At 32.4% G+C, this 24,807-nt stretch overlaps 1 protein-coding gene across 1 annotated transcript; it reads right to left on the reverse strand.

Annotated features, from left to right (window-relative positions):
- Positions 1-2,506: 2,506 nt before the first annotated feature.
- LOTGIDRAFT_209470 (hypothetical protein) lies at positions 2,507-15,216 on the reverse strand (the record flags this gene model as incomplete). Its single annotated transcript, XM_009057321.1, has 17 exons — positions 2,507-2,755; positions 3,737-3,814; positions 4,195-4,338; positions 6,386-6,591; positions 6,842-6,938; positions 7,262-7,340; positions 7,584-7,664; positions 7,894-7,936; positions 8,346-8,413; positions 8,838-8,940; positions 9,608-9,717; positions 10,026-10,163; positions 10,329-10,408; positions 10,596-10,673; positions 11,309-11,415; positions 12,153-12,226; positions 15,149-15,216. Coding segments are annotated over 17 exons (1,658 nt in total), but the record flags the coding sequence as incomplete, so codon positions are not given.
- Positions 15,217-24,807: the final 9,591 nt, after the last annotated feature.

The following is a 24,807-nucleotide window of genomic DNA, read 5'->3' on the forward strand; positions in this document are numbered from 1 at the left end:
AAATTGTCAGACTACATCAATTAACAACTCACCAAATTGTCAAATTACATCACTGAACAACTCACCAAATGAGTTAATTGTCAGATTACACCACAACTCACCAAGTGATTAAATTGTCAGATTACATCAATTAACAACTCACCAAACGAGTAAATTGTCAGATTTCATCAATAAGTAAATTGTCAAATTATATCACTGAACTACTCACCAAATGAGTAAAATTGTCGGATTACACCACAACTCACCAAATGAGTAGTAAATTGTCAGACTACATCAATTAACAACTCACCAAATTGTCAGATTACATCACTGAACAACTCAACAAATGAGTAAATTGTCAGATTTCATTGTTCAACATCTCATCAAATAAGTAAATTGTCAGATGACATAACTGAACTACTCACCAAATGAGTAAAATTGTCGGATTACACCACAACTCACCAAATGAGTAAATTGTCAGACTACATCAATTAACAACTCACCAAATTGTCAGATTACATCACTGAACTTCTCAACAAATTAGTAAAGTGTCAGATTTTATCAATTAACAACTCACGTAATTGTCAGATTACATCACTGAACAACTCACCAAATAAGTAAATTGTCAGATTTCATCAATCAACAACTCACAAAATGAGTAAATTGTCAGATTACATCACTGAACTACTCACCAAATGAGTAAATTATCAAATGGCTCACCACCAAAAAGGATTAAGACGAGTGACTAAAATATTTTATTCTAGGAGTTTTTGTCCTCTTCATTTTGTCGAAAAAAGAATGTCAAATGAATCTCGAGTTAATTAACAGAATACGATTGCCTATTGGCACATAATTGTAACAAATGGGTTTATTTCTAGTAGCCTAAAGATTAAATCTTCTAAATTCAAGCCTTATGTACTGATATCACTTGCTTATTAAATAGTTTCATGGTAAATGAGTAAATTGTCAAAATACATACAAATTAGTAATTACTAGTTCATAAATAAGTAACTACCAATTTCACCAGAAAAAACACAATCATATATGAAATTTATTTATTTAAAAATCAATTTTTTTCCACACAAGCTTCAGGTTAATAGAATAAAGAATTAAAACCTTTAATACCTTACAATTCCTAAATATTTATTGCAAATAAAACAAAGCCAGGACAGCATTAATAATAATCACTAAAATTGATAGAATTTCTATTTTTAAAGGCCTCAAAAGAGAATCAAGAATAATGCCAATAATGATGGTTCTATTGAATAATGTTTTAATCATGATATTCAAGAACTATAAGACAAATGAAGCAATAATATGCCATTTTTAATTGAACTCTTTATCTGGTGAAGTAAATATTTGGTCGATTATGTGTATATTCCTCATAGAATTGTGTATAAAAATTGAGTATTAATGATAATACATGTATAAGATTTATACCAGAGATTTTTATTTATAACAAAAAATAGTTTTCTTAACAGAAAAAACAAAGTTATGCATAACATATATTAAAATAAAAAAAAAAGGAAGATGGAAAACATTGGGACATAATAGAAATAAGCAGACAGAATTAAACAGTTTTGAGAAACTTAAAGTACAAACATTTAAAGCATATCCTTGGTGAAAGACACAAATAGCCAATGTAACAATTGAATGTAATATAATATTTGACCTTGATTTAATATAAGATGTCGGCTAAGGCATTACAAGAATGAAAGCAGGGTATAGGTTTATTCAATCTTAACAAGATAAGGTAACAATTTTGTTATTTTTCATTATTTGGTCTTCATTGTAATCTGGAAGGATATATACCCAGTGGGTGACTGTTGACATTCATTTCAACCAATAATTGTGGGTTAGTGAAGCGATATGACTTCTGATATTACGACGTAAGACTGTCTGTTATTCACTTGTTAAAGCGATGCTGATTGGCAGGAGAATGGCACGAATAGCTCCTATAAATATCATTAAGACTACAATGAAAACCCAAAAAGAAAATTAAAGAAAAAAAAATATTGTGTTCGATTATGCTTTATAAAATAAAAATGATTCACAAACTTGTTTTGTAATTAGAGATCTGCTCAAACAATTTGAATGATTTGATTTGAATGAGTAGAAATATGATTAATTTACAGAATAAGTCTTGACATTACCTTAAAACAGTGTTTGCTGCCATTTTACATTAAAATTACATGATTCTGACTACAATTTATCGGCCTTTTTTCTTAATATAGGCACTAACATGTTCAACAAACAAAGTTAAAATTACAATAAACAGTACATAAAACAAAAGTTTGATTTCGTTGTCTCCCTATATATAACTGGTAAAAAGGGACATTTCCAAATCTAAACAGTTTAATTTATTTTGAATCTGAGGTTATTACCCTAGTAAACTGTTCTTGATTTAGAAGTGAAATGTCTATAAGCAGTATAATTTGCTCTAAACAAAGTGCAATATTAACAAATGAGAACAGAATGTATCACAAAATTACTGTATCACAACTATGTCATAGAACACACCCTCTATATCTATGTTACTAGTTCTCATCACAATTTCAACTGTACGGTGTGTTCTATTATCTTCTCTCACACCATGGATATCTGACACTGTAAGCTGTTTTCTAGGGTTCTTTGCAATTGGCAAGTACAAAGGTTAACTATTGAGGTAGAGGTCATCTGTTTTTGAGAAAAGCTGCAAATATTACTAGTCCAAAACTTGACCAAATATAAAGTCCTGCCGTCAATGTTTTCCAAAATCCACGATCTTCTGATAGATCTAAGCTTTCAGCAAATGATTGGAAAAAAAAAGAGAAAAATAAAAGAAAAACTGAATTAGTATTAGTTGTAAGCATTAATTAGGATGGTGGAAGTGAAAGGAATATCCAGCTTGAATCATCAATTCTACCAGGTATGTGTTGCATACAGGATATATATTGTCAAAATATTTCTGACCTAGTTATGGGTTTTTTGCTAAAAAAACTGGCTTTTGGGGGGCCAATAGTGGGCCTAAACACCCTGCACCCCCCCTCCCTTTTGACACCGCCACTGTTTCATAGGAACATATAGATAGGAATTTCCAGTACATTATCAATCAATGAAAACCTGTTTTTAGGAGATAACGTTAACATTTTAAGGTGTACCAAAAAAAGGTTGAGATCGAAAGATGTAAAAATTGAAATCTACTGGTAGACTAGCTGGACATTCCCATGGTGGGTGTTAGGGTGCAATAATTTGTTAAGCATTGGCAGAAAAATAACAAAATATATGACGTATAACTTGACAAAATATTTAAGAAAAATACAAAGCATTTAAGCCAAATTTGATTTTTATCTCTCTAAAGCAGTCTTATAAATGGTTTTAAAATAAACTCTGTCGGAAATTAATATTTCTATTAACCAAGTAAGTAACCATAATAATGAACCATAATGTCATTGTTTATTTATATATAATTTATAGGTAGGGATATGGCGGACAAGGACAATAATATATATTTCTAATAGTGAAACAGAAATTTTATATAAATTATAAATAAATATAAATTATGTTATATAAAATATGCATGCACATATAGGAGTAATACATGTTGGAAATATAGTTATAAATAAAAATAAAAGTTTTGCTGGCACCTAAGTTTGCACCACTCTGTTATTTATCTAGATCATTTCATGAAATAAAGCCAAGCAAAAACTACATTGGCTAATTGACCACCATATTTGCAAAGAAAAGAAAAATCTGCTGAATTTAATCTCTCACTTACCTATTTTCTCTTCCTTTTGTGCCCAGTTAAGAGATCTTTTTATTGCCATTTTCCATCTACTAAATCTTTGGTCTCTTTCTAGAAAAGATAAACATTGAATTTTCTTTCAGATTTAACAGAATTTAAAGAATCTTTAAGAAAAATACACTTTTACCACATTATCTGTACCAAATAATATGTATGCCAACTGGAATACTGATGTAATATGACTTGCTCAAAGTAACCAAAATAAGAACTCACAATCACTTTTCTGAACAACATAAAATTGCAATGCCCCAATAAGAAAAAATACAGATGATATGATTAAATAACTTGTGCTCATCATATGGTGAAGGATCACAGAAAATACTGCAGACCTCCATAAACATTTACTTCAAACACAATGGAGAAGTCACAATACTTTCATTGATATGGCAGTAAATTGTTTATTATAAATAAGAATAGTACAGTCAACAAACCTATATCAGTAATAGAGGGTTTGAAGGTATCTGTAACTATATCTTTAGATTGTAAATTATCTAAATTCCAGATATCAACACCTTCTGCATTGCCTGCTGCCATTGCTGCTCCTAATGCTGTTGTTTCTGTCATTGATGGGCGAACTGAAAAGAACGGTAATGGTTATATAGGTGAATCAAAGTGAATTTGAAATAACATGAGGCACAGACAGGCAGAAAATAGGGTTGGCACAATTACATGCTATAAGGGTTCAAACTTACATCAATACCAAGTACATTAGCAAAAGCAAGTGATATGGTTACGAAGATAACTTTCTGCACCTATCAACATTAATGTTAAGTATAATAAACTTTATATACCCACCTACATTAATGTCAAGTATAATAAACTTTACATACCTACCTACATTAATGTTAAGTATAATAAACTTTATATACCCACCTACATTAATGTTAAGTATAATAAACTTTATATACCTACCTACATTAATGTCAAGTATAATAAACTTTATGTTCCTACCTACATTAATGACAAGTATAATAAACCTTATATACCTACCTACATTAATGTTAAGTATAATAAACTTTATATACCTACCTACATTAATGACAAGTATAATAAACTTTATATACCTACCTACATTAATGTCAAGTATAGTAAACTTTATATACCTACCTACATTAATGACAAGTATAATAAACTTTATGTTCCTACCTACATTAATGACAAGTATAATAAACCTTATATACCTACCTACATTAATGTTAAGTATAATAAACTTTACATACCTACCTACATTAATGTTAAGTATAATAAACTTTATATACCAACCTACATTAATGTTAAGTATAATAAACTTTATATACCTACCTACATTAATGTCAAGTATAATAAACTTTATGTTCCTACCTACATTAATGACAAGTATAATAAACCTTATATACCTACCTACATTAATGTTAAGTATAATAAACTTTATATACCTACCTACATTAATGACAAGTATAATAAACTTTATATACCTACCTACATTAATGTCAAGTATAATAAACTTTATATACCTACCTACATTAATGACAAGTATAATAAACTTTATGTTCCTACCTACATTAATGACAAGTATAATAAACCTTATATACCTACCTACATTAATGTTAAGTATAATAAACTTTACATACCTACCTACATTAATGTTAAGTATAATAAACTTTATGTTCCTACCTACATTAATGACAAGTATAATAAACCTTATATACCTACCTACATTAATGTTAAGTATAATAAACTTTACATACCTACCTACATTAATGACAAGTATAATAAACTTTATGTTCCTACCTACATTAATGACAAGTATAATAAACCTTATATACCTACCTACATTAATGTCAAGTATAATAAACTTTACATACCTACCTACATTAATGACAAGTATAATAAACTTTATGTTCCTACCTACATTAATGACAAGTATAATTAACCTTATATACCTACCTACATTAATGTTAAGTATAATAAACTTTGTATACCCACCTACATTAATGTCAAGTATAATAAACTTTATATACCCACCTACATTAATGTCAAGTATAATAAACTTTATATACCTACCTACATTAATGTTAAGTATAATAAACTTTGTATACCTACCTACATTAATGTCAAGTAAAATAAACTTTCTATACCTACCTATATTAATGTTAAGTATAATAAACTTTATATACCTACCTACATTAATGTCAAGTATAATAAACTTTATATACCCACCTACATTAATGTTAAGTATAATAAACTTTATATACCCACCTACATTAATGTTAAGTATAATAAACTTTACATACCTACCTACATTAATGTTAAGTATAATAAACTTTGTATACCCACCTACATTAATGTCAAGTATAATAAACTTTATATACCCACCTACATTAATGTCAAGTATAATAAACTTTACATACCCACCTACATTAATGTCAAGTATAATAAACTTTATATACCCACCTACATTAATGTCAAGTATAATAAACTTTATATACCCACCTACATTAATGTCAAGTATAATAAACTTTATATACCCACCTTCATTAATGTCAAGTATAATAAACTTTACATACCTACCTACATTAATGTTAAGTATAAAACTAAGCATCAGTAAGTAATATACTTATGTAAGGGAATTGCTATACCTACCTACATTGATGCCAAGTATATCAGCTTGTATCTGCATCAGTAAATTATTAGCTGTCATTCCACCATCAACTTGTAATAAGGCTAAAGGTATACCACTATCTTTATTCATAGCATCTAATACTTCTTTAGTTTGAAAACTAACAGCTTCTAGAGCAGCTCGTGCTATGTGATGTTTATTGGTGTATTGTGTTAAACCACAAATAGTACTGAAAACATACAAATTAACATGCCTTGCAGCATCGACCTTCTTTTCCTATTTCTGTACACATCTTGGTTATTGTTTCCTCCAAACAGCTAGATGACAACAAACAGAGATTCAAAAGCTATGATCAAACCCCAGATCAGTTTGCATCTATCTTGATATGTTTTTCTGCTTCAAATTTCACTGGAAGTTAAATTCTGAAAACTTTATGATTTAAATTAGAAGAGTGGATTTGATAATAAAAAAAGACCTACCCTCTAGCATCATCCTGCCAATAAGGACAGAATAAACCACTAAATGCTGGTACAAAATAACAACCTGCTGTATTTTCTACCTGGTTAGCCAATTTCTCTGTAAAAACAATATTTAAGGCATCACTCAACTAATATTCAGAAGAATTTATTAAAACAGACAACAAACTATGTTAAAATTTGATTTTCAAGCAGGTCAAATTTCCGACATAAAAGTATGAGACTACTATTTTATTCCAATAATATATTTTAGATGTACTGCCTGTTGTGTGTACATCTATATTTTTGTCCAGTTTGAATAATTAAAATTAAATCTGAAAATATCATCTTTATCTGCATTGGGACAGCATCTCAAACATGAAGTTAGTGAACGAACACCATACTGAGAAAATGCAATTATTTGAATAGACACATAATACATACCCACTTCAGGTGCTGATTTTATTATACCTAGATTATCTCTTAACCATTGTATACAGGCTCCAGCTATAGCTACAGCTCCCTATAATAGTTATAGAAGAAAGGATACAATGAACAATTAGTACAGCTGGGATAACCAACCTTATCAAAGTATAGTTCTAGACATACTATTGTTAATTTCCTGTTGGCTACTTCACCATTTCTAAATCTGAATCTGAGGACATCCATCTTCAAATGAAGTGCTGGACAAATCTTTCAATTTAAGTCAGGCTATGTCAACCTCTTTAATTGATCAGGGATTAGTAATAATATCTCAGTTACTTACCTCTAAAGCATAAACAGGTGGTTTATTTTTACCAAGTTTATAAGCTACAGTTGTTAATAATCCAGACTTGGAATCAATAGGCTAAAAATATCAAAATATATTCTTCTGTTAGTTTCTGCAAACTGGCTGCCATAATTCAAAAACATTTTACAACGATGAAAACTTTTTTGAAATATATCTTATGCTATTGGATCTTGATTTGGCATATACAACAAGTATTATCCAGGTTGTTTGAACTGAGCTGTATAGTGTTTCTGGTAAAAGTATGCACTATATTCACAATTATACTGTATCAATGATAGGTACTTACCGTAGGTCCAGTATTATATAACAGAAAACAGCCAGTACCATACCTATATAATTATAAATAGTACAATTGAAACGATAAAAATACCAAACAATCTGATTAATATAATATCTAATAACTTAAATTTCTCTTTTAATATCAAACTGATCACCTAAATTGATAATGCTCGGGCCAAACATACCAACATTTATCATTTTTACATTAAGTCACAGTCATTTTAAGGTGAGTTCAGGTTGGCCTAGCAACAGAACCTTGATGACGAATGAAAAATCTGTTGTCCAGTTGTCAGTCAATGTCTATGTAAGTGTTTCATATCAATACAACAGGTACAATAAGATGCATTGATTGACTGCTGTACCAGTCCTCAAAGATAGAATACTAGAATGTCAGAAAATCTAATAATAGATTTATCATCACTGTATGACACAAGCTACAATTGAATAATGTATACATACGTATTCTTAGCTTGTCCAACAGAAAAACAAGTTTGACCAACTAATGCTGCTTGTTGATCTCCAAGTATCTACAAATGGATTTGAATTTGATAACAAAAAATTGTACAGTATTCTTTGCAGTCTTATAGTTAAATTTAGGGTGTTCATATAAAAATATACATTTTTCTGCTTTTTTGTTGACTATAGAAGGCCAATATTCCATTCATTTATGACTAATAATGACCTAAATCCTCAACCAATCACATTAAATGAAAAGAATATACACTCTATGGATTTTGAATACTTTAAGGCATGCCTATTTTGTTGACTTTCCTTGATCTAGTACACTATACACTAGTACTTCTGTTGAAAAAAACACATATCCTCAACCAATCAAATTTAAGAAAATACACTCAATGGATGTAGAGAAAGGTGTTGAAATGTGTTGAATACACCAGGCAAATCTAAATCTTGATATAAGTATTTATCTAAATATAAAATATATATACCAACCCCAGATATAGGAAGATTTTTTAAAGGTCCATCAACCAAATGACCATATATTTGTGAGGAACTGTGGATGGAAGGTAGGATTGATTTGGGTATATCAAAAAATCTGAAATAAAAAAAAAATACTAAGAAAACCCAATCTCATTTCTTCATTATTACAACATGGATATTGAATATTATTGTACTTATGAAATCAAAAAGGTAATGTGGTATACTATCATTAACAAAGCAATATTAGCTTACACAGCACAGCCTGAAGCATGTAAGGCCTAGCGCTGGGTATCGCCAAACTTGTGATACGATAAATATCATGATATGAGATAATTGGATACAAAGTAACATTTTATTTTCAAAGTTTCAATATTTGGTAATCAGTAGATAGAAGTGGTTAATGTCCATTGTAACATATTTTCCAAATTCACTCTTTCGAAAGTAAGTGAAATTTTTTTGTAATACCCACTTTTTGTGGAAATGAGAGGTATCAATACACGCCCCTAGATACAATACACTTCCCTAGATACAATACACTTATTGTAGCACGATATATCACGATACATCGATTCACTGATATATCATGACAGCATTAGTAAGGCCTCAGTTCATTGTTCAATTTAACTAGACACTTCCTCCAGCCCTTCTATCTTATATCACTGACAGGGTGAACAGAAGGCTAACATGTAGAAACAACATATTCGTCTAATGAGGACCTCTGTGAAAGGGCACACACCAAACTGTGATTTTTTGATTAACTATCCGATAATTTAAGTACTTACTTGCATAGAGTATCATCCCATTGTAAATTATGTAAATTCATTAACATTGTTCTACTAGCATTAGTAACATCAGTTATATGTTGTCCTTTCTCTGGTCCACCAGTTAAATTCTATCAATAAAAATAATGCATTTATAAGTTGAAGATTAATCATAATAAATTTGGGTCACAAATACACAAAATCAATCCCAGAAATCATATGAATTATTAGTTACATTGACTTTTGAATGAGAAATAGACTGGTGTAATCCCCAAGTCACATCATGTATTTAAGTACACTGTATATGGCTTTGTGTGAAAGGAAAATAAAGAAATTTCTTAAAGTAAAAACATTTTCAAAATATGATATATTTGTTTACTTTAACTATTGCTTTTATCATCTCTTAATTCTGAATCTAAATCACCGGGAAGTTACTTACCCAAACTAACCAAGAATCTATAGTACCAAACATACATCTTCCATCTCTTATAGCTTCTCTTACTTTCTCACAATTATCCATTAACCATTTGACTTTCACAGCTGAGAAATACGTAGCTAGAGGTAGACCACAGTAAGGCTAGAAACATAGAACAATTTGAATATACCATTTCAGTTTCCAAAAGCTGTATACGATATATTTATAACATTGTCATTCAAATTGAGTATGGTAATGAAAATTCAAGGAAAATCCTACAAAAAAATTGAAATTTACTGAATAAAGGTTGAGAATCAGAAAACTTACTCTTAGATAATCTTTATCCTTTTCAGGTGTTTTATTGACTAATTCTTCAACTGTCGATGCTGTACGTACATCTAACCATACTACCAAAAAATAGAATTTATTCCGCTGAATAACAAATTTGATTGAACTCAGTTTTTTTTTTTGCAGAGCTAAATGTTACAACAGGATCATGTCTTTATCGTCTTAATTTGTGTGATCTGAATTATTATTACTCTAGTGCTCCAAAACTGTTATATTTATAGTAGAGTTCCATAGGTTGAAACTTACCTATAGCATTGTGTAGAGGTTGTCCAGTAATCTTGTCCCATACTACAGTTGTCTCCCTTTGATTTGTGATACCAATACCTAGGTGAATAATTTAAAAATCAAAACTAATACATACAATACAATTTCTTTTCATAGTTTTAGAGGCTGCCAAAAATATAGCAATCTGATTAAATCGCAAATCTGGATGTTTTGTTTTGTGTTTTTGTTGGGGTGTTTATTGGCATCTATTATATAAATCATAAATTATAATGCATCTCATGTTCAGGGTCATTTAATATTCAACCATTCAATGCTTTGTTCAAAAACCATTTAATCTCCATGTTCAATATTTTTTTCCCTTTAATTCATGATAAAGAGTTCTGGGATATTCAATGTAAAACATTGACTTGCATTGCTACGTTTTTTGGTTAGCATCAATAATGACACCATCAAAACATTCGTAAGGTATGGATTCAAAATGATAATATAATGTATCATTAGATAAATAATAGTCACAACATAACATTAAATGTTTGCAAGTGTCAGGTTTATCTCCATAATTTTTATGGACTATATTTGGGTCACTATTACTAACAAATCATTGTTAAATACTGGAAATAAAGAGTCTCATCAAATAAGACACAACAAAATTCACAATGAATCACCAAGACAGATTCAGCTTTACAGGGATTGATGAATGAACAATTCTTGCATTATTTCTATTATTTACCTACATTTGATATCCACTGGATCTCTACCCAAAACCTTCAGATTATCAACTGCTTTCTCCATACAAGTTTTAACTGATTCCAAAATCTCCATTGGATCTTCCTCCACCCATCTAAAACAACAAATTTTTTTTGGGTCTCAACTGAAAGGACTTTGATTTTAGAATAATATTTTACTTAATTTGTCCTAGTCTTCAGGTACTTAGATTAGTTGGTATACAGTAACTAGCATTAATTACCGTATACATCATGATAAATTGCATAGATTAGGCTTGATGATTTATGAAATTGCAGAACAAAATAATTCTCAATTTCATTACAGAAAAAAATCTTTAAAAATAGCTACAAAACATTGAAAATAAACCATGACAAAAGCTAATGACCTTATTAGTTTTTAAGGCTATTTCAAGCTATCAAATAAAGTCATGAACTTAACATGACCTGTAAAAAATGTTACATTTCAAGTGTCAAGATTCTTGGTTTATCAAATAAGTATACAGGATTTAACGAGTTTTTGATCAGAAAGTATTTTATCAAATGAGATGCATAATATTATTTGTTGACCCTTTTCAAAAAGCTGGCATTACTGATAGTGAGATTTTCTTCATGTTGATGCATGCAGCATCACTTTTAGTCAGTACCATCATATTTCAAAATATTCATAGGGTACTATTATTATCAAAATATAAATATTACAACAAATGCAAATATGATACAAATAGGTCAAATATGTAAAGCTATCATCATAAACATCGTATGTACATAGACAAATAAGTAATTAGGGCCTACTTCACAAACAATGTCTTTGTCAATCATGTAAGCTTATTTAAAGTATTATAATATATCTTACCCATCTCTAGGATAATATTGCTGGATTTCAGTTTGGTGATAAGTTATTAATTCAGCAGTTTGACTTGAAAAGATCTGAAATCAAAAATAGTTACAGTTGTTCATGTTGCTTTACTAATTATTCACTGTAGATATCTATCCTTTACAAAAACAAGACTGTATATATTTAGAAAAACTTGAATCATTTATACTCAAATCTGTTCAAAATTAAACTGAGAGTCTGACATGGAAAAAACACCTATTTGCTTTGATACACAAAAACTAAACAAAAGTGGTAAAACTTTGCTTCCAAAAATTTAATTAAAAGCTTAACTAAGATTGAGCAAAAATGAAGATGAATTGAAAAACAATCAAACAGATATATCAACAAAAAACAATATTCATAAAGTTGTTTATATATATGCATACCTTACTTAATGCACTTATTTTAAATTATATTTATCTTAAAGATTATTGACCTTTAAATTATCAACATTATATCAATGAGAATTTTATCTAATAAAAACATACATCTTTATCTATATAGGATTAAGGCCTATCTTTCTATAACAACAGTTCATTGAGTCTTTTTTAATCATGGTCAGAAGATCGTAATTAATATCAATATCTAGTATTAGTCGGTAACCCATGAAATCATTGAATAAAAAACTGGTCCTGGAGGACTTTTAAGCACATTCAACAACTAGAAAAGATCTGGTTGTGCTGGAATTTCCAGGAAGTCTTGCAAGCATACTGTGGTGATCATGCTTTTTCAGCCGCAGCACCTGTGCTACCAAAAACATATTAATGATGCAATTTCAGTGGACATATTCAAGACTCATCTTAAGACACACTTATTTACGTGCATACCAGATATGAAAAAGCAACCAAGCACCATTGAGTAGAACTTTCTGAGGAATAGATGTTATAAAAATGCATTATTATATTATAATCAGAAACTACAAAATAACATCAATTCAATACATAGGCCAATTCTTCATTGATCTTTGCAATTTTAGAATCCAAGTTGAATTTGAAAACAAAAGCGATGGAAAGATCCCTTAAAATTTTATGTATCCAACATGAACACTGATCAAGTACAATAGATAGCTATTCAATTGACAGTTTATAGCAAATTCAGATAAGAAAAGTAAACAATATATTAGTAGGGTGTAGATATACATGAGAGCCTGAGTGATCTCTAAGGTTATCTGACTCTATTAAGCCCCTTGATATATGACTGATAAGAATATGTAAATTCATACTAAACACACAAATCAGATCTTCAATTTGTATCAAAGAAAAATGTCAATATATTGAACACAAAAAGCTAGATCAGATACAAAACTTTCTACCTACAGTGCGAGGCATGGCATTATCACACATTAAACATCATCTATATCCAATGTATCAAGGGTGGAAACTCGGATACCATTTGTCGAATTAAAGCCAAAAATCAGATAAAAACCGTAGGCACTATCGTGCTTACAAGCCACATTTAACATAATTTTCATGTATCTAGGGTTCAAACTCCAATACCCATTGTCGAATTGTACCCATATTCAAACCTGTCCAAGAACTTATGGATGTAAACATACCCACCAAATTTTATAAAAATTGCCTAGAAACTGTGGACTATATAATAGGGTTCACAAGCGAAGAGGACCGATGGACTTACACTAACAGAGGTGATGACAATATACCTCCACATAAAAAAAATCTTTGATAATATGTTAGTTTGTATATATCGATATTATCTTTTTCATGTATTGTATCATAGCCTTGTATCTGAATTGGTGATCTCATGCACATCATTAGGTATGGTATGGTACATTAAAAGTGATTGGACACATGTATGAGCCAAATATCAAAAACATCCTCAGCATGCAAATTTAATATAACACCAAAATAAATGAATATTATTGGGCAGTGATAGGCTCTTGAAGCAGATTATAAGATATAACTTTGTGCTTGAAACTGATGACTTCAGACTGACTGAGGAAATATCACAAATTATTACAGTACTACTTCTACCACATGAAAGGAATGTCACAAACCAGTTTGTGGACATAAAAGATTTTAAGATTTAATAACCAGCTATCATTATGCTAAACTGAGTTTTGGGAGTGTTAGATATCAACCTTATCACATTCAGCATACAAATTACTTTATGAAAAGCTGTGAAAAATTGACCAAATATTCAAGTATTCATGAATAACATTTGAATAATAAATTTTATGTCATTGAAAAGATTTACAATGTCATTTAGTTTGAAGGACATTTTTGTATTAAATTATGATATAAAATGATGTCAACTAGTCAGTTATAATAAAGAAGAGCATGTCAATATTTAGAACAACAATTTGTCAGAGAATTCACTGACTCGCAGATTTCTCCAGTCTTCGACAAGGGTATGGACAAAGCAAGGCCAGATGTTAGAGGCTTGCTTGCAATCATTTTAGAAATTGAGTTCTTCAAAAATATAGGCATAGAGGAATGCACCCCACATACTAAAGCTTCTCCCTTTGATTTAAATATAATAGATCTGCTGAATATCATTTCACAAATACATAGTATGCTTCAGAAAACATAGAATAAAGTTCATAAGTCCAAAGTGCACAATTTAAATACTTTAAAAAGGGACTTTGTGTCTCTCAGTAAGCTTATTTCGCTGGTAATAATAATTGGACTAAACCAAATATTGGTTTTAATAAGTTCATAATGAAATCACTTGTAATATTCACTGACAACACTATCTTTATTTTATTCTAAACACCACTAAAGTAAGGTTTTAACCAATAGAGATATAGGAGCAAAACATTGGCCTACTGATAAATTTCGTCTGCTATATATTTCATAACTGATGATGCAAGAGAAACAACAAAATTTAGACAAATTTGGATTTAATAGTTTGCCTTTAATATCATTTGCTTAAGAGTGGGTTGCAACAAAAAGTTATATGGAGGCCAAAAATGGATTAGAATCAAGTTCTATTTGATAATTGCTCCAAACACTCACCAGAAATCGTGTGCTACTTGTTCCTTGGTCCACAGCTCCAACGAGCGGCTTTCTTGATGTCGCCATTACTGTACCGGATATTCAGTGAGTGACCTTAACAAGAGTTAACTCCCTTTGTACATTTTTAAGCAACTCTATTTACAGGGACAGATCAAGGTGTCAAATAATTGAATTTGAATATTATACATGAATTTGGTGATATTAACCTTTTAATAATTACTAGAATATTTTATCTAACCTAAAGTTATTGTGCTATTTTAATCTCCGTAACCTTAGTAAAATTCGTAAAAATATTCCCTCTTCCTCTGTTAAAACTCTAGTACAAGCATTGATCACCTCCCGTTTAGACAACTGTAATTCATTATTAATCGGTTCACCTCTACGCATTACCAACAAGCTACAGAAAGTTCAAAATGCAGCAGCACGACTCATCACTGGCAAAAAATATCACGACCACATTACACCAATTTTAATCGACCTTCACTGGCTACCTATTATTTTTAGAATCCAATTCAAGAACCTCCTTTTAACTTTTAAATGTATAAACGATATTGCACCTCACTATTTATCATAAATCAGCCAGACTTTTAACTTTCGGCGAGCGCTCTTTTACCGTCCAGACCCCCAAACTTTGGAATGTTTTACCTAACTGAATCTATATCCATTACTTTTCCCTAGAAAAATGGTTTGCACCCCAATTTAACCTCCACTCTCAATATATCTTTTATTATACGTTTTTGCCCCCAATCAATACTATGTTTCGAAAATTATCTTGGGAAAGACGCGGTAAATGGCAGGTGTCGTCTTCAGCAGTTCTATAAAGCTTCTCATTTTGACTTTTAACCTTGACAGTTTTCTTTCCCCAAGTCAGTCTGCCTCCTGTTTGCACCACAGTCACCACTGGCTGGCACCACCACTGGGTTTCAGACAATATTGCCCAATGTACGCTCTATTTCGCTTTCTTTACCAATGTCTGTGGTTTCTGTAGCATAATTCGAGTTGAAAACATAGGCTTTTTCAAGTGATTATCAGAAACAAGGTTTTTTGAAGAGACTATCAGAAACAAAGTTCATGCCAAATGATAGGCCTAATCGCAATTGAAAAATCATAATCAACAACTAACTGATTTGTTCTTGAAAACAATAGCCTATTGACTATCCAGTTGCCTGTTGACTATCCAGCAAAGCATCTTCAGCAATGTTTTCTCTGTTACAAAAAGCTCGTAAATTAAATCTCGATGTAGATACACAGATACAGTTGTTTAATTTTCTTGTAGTACCTATTGCCTTGTACGGTTGTGAGATATGGGGTTCCACTGATAACACACTGTTAGAAAAACTTCTACCCCAAGTGTCATGGTCTATGGTGAGCTTGGTGTATATCCTTTGCAAATTTATATAAAATATAGAATGGTTAATTACTGGTATAAACTTGTAACTGGTCCTCAATCGAAAATTGTCTGTGAATTGCATAATGCTCTGTATACATCATACGAGTCTAATATATGGTTGAACTCCATAAAAAGCACTTTAGACAGTGCTGGGTTGTCTTATATTTGGGACACCCAAGCCCGTGATATTAATGCTAACTGGTTGAAACAATTTTTACTGTTAAGGCTAAAAGATCAATACCAACAAGAATGGAATAACACTGTACATAATTCTAGTAAATGCTTAAATTATCGGCTGCTTAAATCCACGTTCAATTTTGAACATTACCTAATTGATTTACCTCTGAAGTACAGCCAATACTTTAGTAAATTTAGATGTCGAAGTCATAGACTTCCAATTGAAGCCGGGGTTTTCATAAATATCCCAGTAGGAAATCGTATTTGCTCTCTCTGCAATGAAGATGAAGTAGGTGATGAATTCCATTACATTTTCAAATGCCAAATCCTCAAGAACGAACGCATTAAATTTGTGAAAAAATATTACCTCAAGCATCCTTCAGTTATTAATATGTATAACTTATTTAATAGCCAAGGCACAGAGTTGGAGAATCCATGTAAATTCATCTCTATTATTGTACATAAATTTAAATGAACACTGAGAGTTATAAATGTTATAAGGTGTCAGATTACACTAACTGTAGATATTATTAATCCATACTGTCACTAACTGTAAATATTATGTGTATATTATATTCATGTGTCTCAATGAGATTTGAATAAAGATATCATTATTATTATTATTATTAGTTGTTGAGCCTATTGACTATCCAGTTGTTGGACCTACTGACTACCCAGTTGTTGAGTCTATTTACTACCCACGGTTGTTGAACCTATTGAGTCTATTGACTATCCACGGTTGTTGAACCTATTGAGTCTATTGACTATCAACGGTTGTTGAGCCTATTGAGTCTATTGACTACCCACGGTTGTTGAGCCTATCGAATCTATTGACTAAACACGGTTGTTGAATCTATTGAGTCAATTGACTACCCACGGTTGTTGAGCCTATTGAGTCTATTGACTACCCACGGTTGTTGAACCTATTGAGTCTATTGACTGCCAACGGTTGTTGAGCCTATTGAGTCTATTGACTACCCACGGTTGTTGAGCCTATTGAGTCTATTGACTACCCACGGTTGTTGAGCCTATTGAGTCTATTGACTACCCACGGTTGTTGAACCTATTGAGTCTATTGACTGCCAACGGTTGTTGAGCCTATTGAGTCTATTGACTACCCACGGTTGTTGAGCCTATTGAGTCTATTGACTACTCACAGTTGTTGAGCCTATTGAGTCTATTGACTACCCACGGTTGTTGAACCTATTGAGTCTATTGACTGCCAACGGTTGTTGAGCCTATTGAGTCTATTGACTACCCACGGTTGTTGAGCCTATTGAGTCTATTGACTACTCACAGCTGTTGAGCCTATTGAGTCTATTGACTACCCACGGTTGTTGAGACTATTGAGTCTATTGACTACCAACGGTTGTTGAGCCTATTGAGTCTATTGACTACCCACGGTTGTTGAGCCTATTGAGTCTATTGACTACCAACGGTTGTTGAGCCTATTGAGTCTATTGACTACTCACAGTTGTTGAGCCTATTGAGCCTATCGACTACTCACAGTTTTGAGCCTATTGATTATTGACTATCTAGGTGTTGAGTCTTTTGACTATCCAGGTTGAGTCTTTTGACTATCTGCGTTTTTTTAGCCTTTTGACTATTAAGTTCTTCAGCCTATTGACTATTAAGTTCTCCAGCCTAATGACTATTAAGTTGTTGAGCATATTGACTATCCATGGCTTCGGCCTATTGACTATTTAGGTGTTGAGCCTTTGACTATCCAGTTGTTGAGCCTTTTGACTATCGGCATTTTTTTAGCCTATTGACTATCCAGTGCTTGAGCCTATTGACTATTAAGTTTTTGAGCCTATTGACTATTAAGTTCTTCAGCATTATGACTATCCAGTTTTTCAACCTATTGGCTATCCAGTTCTTGAGCCTATTGACTATTAAGTTTTTGAGCCTATTGACTATTAAGTTCTTCAGCATTATGACTATCCAGTTTTTCAACCAATTGACTATCCAGTTCTTCAGCCTATTGACTATCCAGCCGTTCGGTTGAGGCGGACTCCGTTGGACTGTCAGATGGACTCGAAATCTGAATCAAAAAGTCGAAAATAATCAAGTTCTGCTTCAATATTATAAAACAGAGGCGTCTGTCAACTGTTGCGACGATTGATCAGATCAGATTGCTAGAAGTCGTCGAAAATTCTTTTTCTCAGATTTTGACAGTTGAATCGGCCTGAATACCGGCCCTTCCCTTTTTTCATCTCTGTTAGCTAACACTACAAGTACCTGACTTGTATACCAATCTAATGTGGGTACCATATATTTGAAATAACCTTCATGAATAATAGTTTAAATATATCCTGGTAGATTTGGTAGAAATGTGGCTTTAATCAACAGAATGATATATAAAGTCTTTTGTTACTATATTTTCTTTGATGTGATATATTGGTCTTTAGAAGTATTAGATCTGACTAACTCTTCAAAATTACTCAAATTGTCATTAACATGATGGCTGAAAATTCATGTGAACTGGAAACCGTCGGGGAATATTTTCTCAGCAACAGTTGCTGAAGGGGTAAGACGAGGACTTGTATTGGTTCATTGATTCATATTGACCAATGCGAAAGACAAAATTTATGTTTCACGACCTTCACACTTCAATCCTGACTATTTGGCTTAAGCTATGCCACTCGGGAGCGGATGGCTTTTCAGAAACGCATTTGTTCATTCTTTTTTGTCTGCGAAGTTAAAGGGAGAGATTCGTCATCAGTTATATAGGCAAAGTGCTCTCACCGTCGAAATTTAATCCTTCAAGTGCCAGAATTATCCGCGTTTGAAATATAAAATTTCCTATATAGAAAAAGCATATAAAGAAATAGAAAGAGAAATTCCGCGATCAGGGTATTTTCGAAGGAATTAATTAAGCGATTTTAGTACATTTCTAGTTCTTTTGAAGACTATTAATAACACATACCTAAGACACAAATCAACCCCGAAAAATGCCGAAACAGCCCCTTTAATATTTAACAGGTTGGGCTGGCCCTGAAAGCCCCACCCTAGTTTCCTTACACACAATGTTGCTGTATTTATCCTAACCACTGATTAAAGCATTCTATTTTCAGAATGAATCTTGATGATTTAATTTGTAGTGCATGATAAAATAAAAGTAGCGTGTCGGATTGTTTTCTAAGTAGCTCAGTATGATAAATATAAATAGATGAAGATTAGGTGCTCTGACAGATCTACTCTCTACAAATACAATCAACATCATTTACCTTACTCGTTCCCATGGCAACGTTTCGTAGATAAGAATATAACGAAGAGATTTTACTTTCTTTTAATTACTATTCTTGCTGTTACTGTTAAACATGCCATGAGTAGGTCTATATTATAAATATACCTAATAACATGATTAGTATGAAACTATTTCTGTGGAATTCCATCAAGATATGGTGATCCAGAAGAATAAGCAGAGGATGTCTATTGTCTAGTAGCAACACGGGCTTTAGGCCTCGATTCTTATTGTGCAAGACTCTGCCTAAATTGTTCTAGCAAATCATGGCTAGTCAACCACATACGTAGAGCAAATCTATCTCCGCTATCCGATCTATTAGTTCATTGTTTTAGTGGTTTAATACGAAATAGCACTTTCATGTCTAAAAAACGTCATATTCTACCCTTTTAGCTAGTGAGAAACATCCTCAAAATTAGCCAACGTAATTTTGATGAAATTCGTATCTTTAAAACTGTATCTGGGAAGGTTTGCTACATCAAAACGGAGGAAATAATACGAATTCAAGTTATTGAAAAAAAATTGCAATTTTATGAAAGTGAGGCTGGAAAAAAAGATATTCATAGTTAAAATTGCCCTTGGTTTCAATACTGACAGAAGAATTGACCTAGTATGTAGGTCTTAATGTTGGCACAGGGCATCGACTTTACGATAAAATAAGGAGATGTTATTGCTATATTACGCAGCAGGAAAAAGGTTTAGTTTTACAAAATGTATATAATGTATATATCAAAATTGAACTTTGACTGACTGTATGACCTTCTATTATTATGATTTTTATGAACTGTAACAGTACATTAATAAATAAGTCCTCGGGCGAGTATTGGTCTGTTATAATATTATCATTTCAAGGCAGTATGTACAACATTGTCTAGTATCTGCAGGCGAGAGGACAATGGAAAACGAATAAAGGTCAATGAGACTGATATGAAATTCACATTGCCTATCAATTCTTGCATCTGTACTTCTAACATGTTAACATTCACTAAACCCCGAATTCTAACTTCTGGCCTAAAAAGCACTGTCCACTTTCTTACAAATTCCACACGAGATCAGATCAGTACACCCTTATTATTCAATAATTCCCGCTACATTCAGGATCAGAGACAATTCACTTCAATTCCATGCAGAATATATAGTTTTAAATCGTTACAATCTTAAATACTGATTTAAATAATGATACTGGGCGTTAATAATTCAGTATATTCAAAGAAAATTTCATCACGAAAAATGTAGAATTAGGTGTGTCATTTTCTATTTAATAAAAAACAGTTTTAACAAGGTTTAAGATAGATCTTATCTGGAAAGAAATTTTCATATTCGTGAAACAAAAACATACCGATTTCTATTCATAGCATATGACCCTGTTGGTTGGAACTAAATATAGCAGGAACGAATAGTAAATCTTGCAAGAGGTGAAGAAAGAAATGCTGATAAGTTGATTTGTATACCAATACTCATGGTAATTCAAACCTCTATAGTAACTTAACATACAGAAATTAAAACTGCATTCTGCTATACGGTATGTGTATTGGCAACATTTAATACATCGTTGAGCGAACTAGCCCGTGCCAGTGGCGGTGGGGGAGGCATCTGAGGTTGCCCGAATTTCTAACGTAGATATAGAGTCATGCCGAAGGGGGGGGGGGGGGGGGCACTGCCTGTGCTTCCGTAACATTACTTTACCGTTTTGTTACAACCTAAACTTCCGAACCCTAGAAGCTTCCGAACCTTCCGAAGCTATAAGGAACAAAAGAAAAGGGAAAGAAACACAAAGAAGATTAATAGCGGCATTTGGTATTTGCCACAACCTGGCCAGATAAACTACAAATCCCGCTAAATGCACGATAAAGTCGAGATTTGAGGTCGGACTTTTTTGTACTGATTCGTCCGTCCGTGTTTACGTGAGTTTGAAGTTTCGTCACATGTAAGAGCAGGTAGACAGTCCTATTTTACTACCAAAAAAAGCGTATTCTGTACTGCCCATGGTCCAGTGACTATAATTAGTTGGTATGTCTACTGTAAACAATATGTCATCAGGTCTTAACACCACAATAAATCTGCCCAATTAAAGATTCAAAATTTAGTTCTGTTATCATATTACATACATGCACATCTTTATGACCTCTCTTATATTAACTTTTCTTATTGACCTTCATTCAACTTTTTTTTAGAACCATTCCATAAACTCATTGGTTTCTTTTGTATCTTGTTTTGAAATAATTCAATAACTTTTTTTCAACTGGTGGGGTATCAGCACTTGCAAATTGGCACACGACAGACTTTGAAAACAATATGAGCAAACAGTGAAAAAAAAGGAAAATAACAAAAACCTGGACTCAATTGCAGCCGCTCAATCGGGCTACAGACCCAGCGCTGCGACGTTTGCTTTACTCAGTATGCGTGTATGTTCCACAATGAGTTGCTGTTTATTAAATGTTGTTTACCCATCAGCTTCTGGGGGACCCATCGACCATCTATGGATCTTTTTGCAATTTCAGACATGAAAAGCAGCAATTTAGCTCATTTACTTGGGAAACCCTATTTAATACTGATAATTTTATGAACACCGATTTGGACATTTGGATGCATTTCCTATACGAACATTATCATAAAAATATTGCCAGGTACTGTCAAATTATCGCAAAACAATTGTGTTTCTAAAGTGATCAGATTCGTGTGTTAAGATTCCTGATTTATAGGATTCTGATTTCTGAAATTTTATGACCATCTTCTTTTAAAAGAAATCAAACAGAGTTTTGCTCAAGAGAACCAAATTTCAAATTTAAACCAGTGAAGAAAGACCTAGTACTAAATTTAGAACATGAAATCTAATACCAGGGTGCCAAGAACTGGTCAAGTTATAGTACCTTCTTAGTGAGGTATTGTCTATTGGGGACAAGGTGCAATATAAATTTGTATCATATCTGTCAAAGAGTAATGAACCATCACATTCCAGTTTTGGCTGTAATGGCCGCCAAGTGGTAGCAAAAGTTAGGACTGTAGATGCAGAATCTTTCCCAGTGGGAGTGGTTTCAATCAATTTTTGGAAACCAGTGACTTACTTCTCGTTAGCATAGTCGGAAGCGAGACCGAATGGCTTGTACTCAATTATTAACTGCCATTTATTTATCAGAATCTTAAAGGGGGTTCAAGGTCTGAGAACAGCTGGATTCTCTGCCTCTGTTAGCAGCGGTGGCATCACGATTTGATCAATCGCAGTGCATCTAGTCGACAAAACCAAAAAATTGAACAGATTGCCATCATTTGCAAGAAGTCGTAGATCCTTGAGTTGTTCTCAGATTCTGTCAGTCGTAGATCGAACCGAGCGATATGAGCGTTTGTAATTTTCGCTCCGCCAAACAAGACAAACAAGATTATTTTAATTTCCTAATTATCAAATTCCCTTTATTTGAAGCGATATTTCTCGATCACCAGCTTATAACATTTACCTATCTCAAACGTAATCAGTCGGTCGGTTCACTCGTTTCTCCCAACAAGTACGCAAGGCAAACCTTTTGTAAGGAATATGTATGAGAAATAAGTCATGTGTATTAATTGTTATGTTTTGCTCGTTTACACCGGACTTTTTGATTAACGGATAAGATGTGCTGTATTTTTTCCATTCTAGCCTTTCTATCTTCATCCCGTGCCACAGCGAAGATTGTTTACCACTAACGTGGTCGTATCTAAGGGAGTTAATTTGGATAAAGGTTAAAATAAAGCAGGTGGGCTGGAATGTTTGACTAATACGTAAATATTTCTTGCCAGTCATAATACAGTCAAACATCTGGTCTAATAACACTCAATGGAATGGAATCTCGATAAATACGAAATATTGTATCAGTCATTGCATCATAAAACTTACGTGGTCAACCAAACAAACCAAATTTCAGACAAATTAAATGTGCGAATAGTCGAGGAACGGAGAAATCTGATTTCTTTTTATTTTCTGGCATGCCAGGTCATAATATCAACCAAGTATGAGAAAACTGTGGCTTTGATGTCCCATGATACTTAAAAAACTCGTAATTTACCCATTGCCTTAACTCAGTTTCTTAGTTTTCGTAAATGCTAACACGGAAATACTACCTTTTCAAGGATTGGAGTGGATGTGTTATAATTGGATACAGTTCTTAATAAGAAATATTTAATGTAGGCCCATCCTGCGTCTCATCTATTTTCCGCTATTGGCACCCGTGCGGTTTTTGCAGACGTGAAATCCAATATTTGCAAAAACATCCCTTTGCCAGTTGCACATCCTGCCACTTTCTTTTACAGCAATGCTTTAAGTTGTGACAAGCTATGTAATAAGTATATGGACACAGCTTTATGAAACAACAATTACTAGCTTTTTCCTCGAGGGTACCAAGATACTGTTAAGGTGTTGAGCGATGTTATAGAAGACCGAGAGCATTATGAATAGCCGAGCCTTGATGGTTTTTCGTGGATTTTTATTGTTGCTCTGACAAAGATGGGTGTCGACTTGATCTCAGCCTGAATTTAAGTTGATGGGTTATATGGTTACTTGATTGAAGTTCTTTAGCTTCTTGTCCAATCCGTCTTTATGTATGCTCATTGGGTTTTACGTAGTCTCCTGTAAGTTTTGTGACAGTTTCTTGGTACTCTTTCTTATCCATGATGTCTGACTTTTCCCCTATCTGCGATGATCTGTCACTTGGTGTCTCAGGTAGTTTAAATGTCCTCCTGGTGCTAATTGGTGTAAGTCACGTTCTATGTTGACGAGGAAGCTTTTTAGTTTGGTAACTGGAGAAAACTTTAGGCCTCGGGAGAGGAGGATTATCTACGCATCTGTAAGATACTTCTAGCTTAAGATTATAACAG

This window comes from Lottia gigantea (genome assembly GCF_000327385.1).
Source record: "Lottia gigantea unplaced genomic scaffold LOTGIsca_3, whole genome shotgun sequence".
NCBI classification, from domain to species: Eukaryota; Metazoa; Mollusca; class Gastropoda; family Lottiidae; genus Lottia; species Lottia gigantea.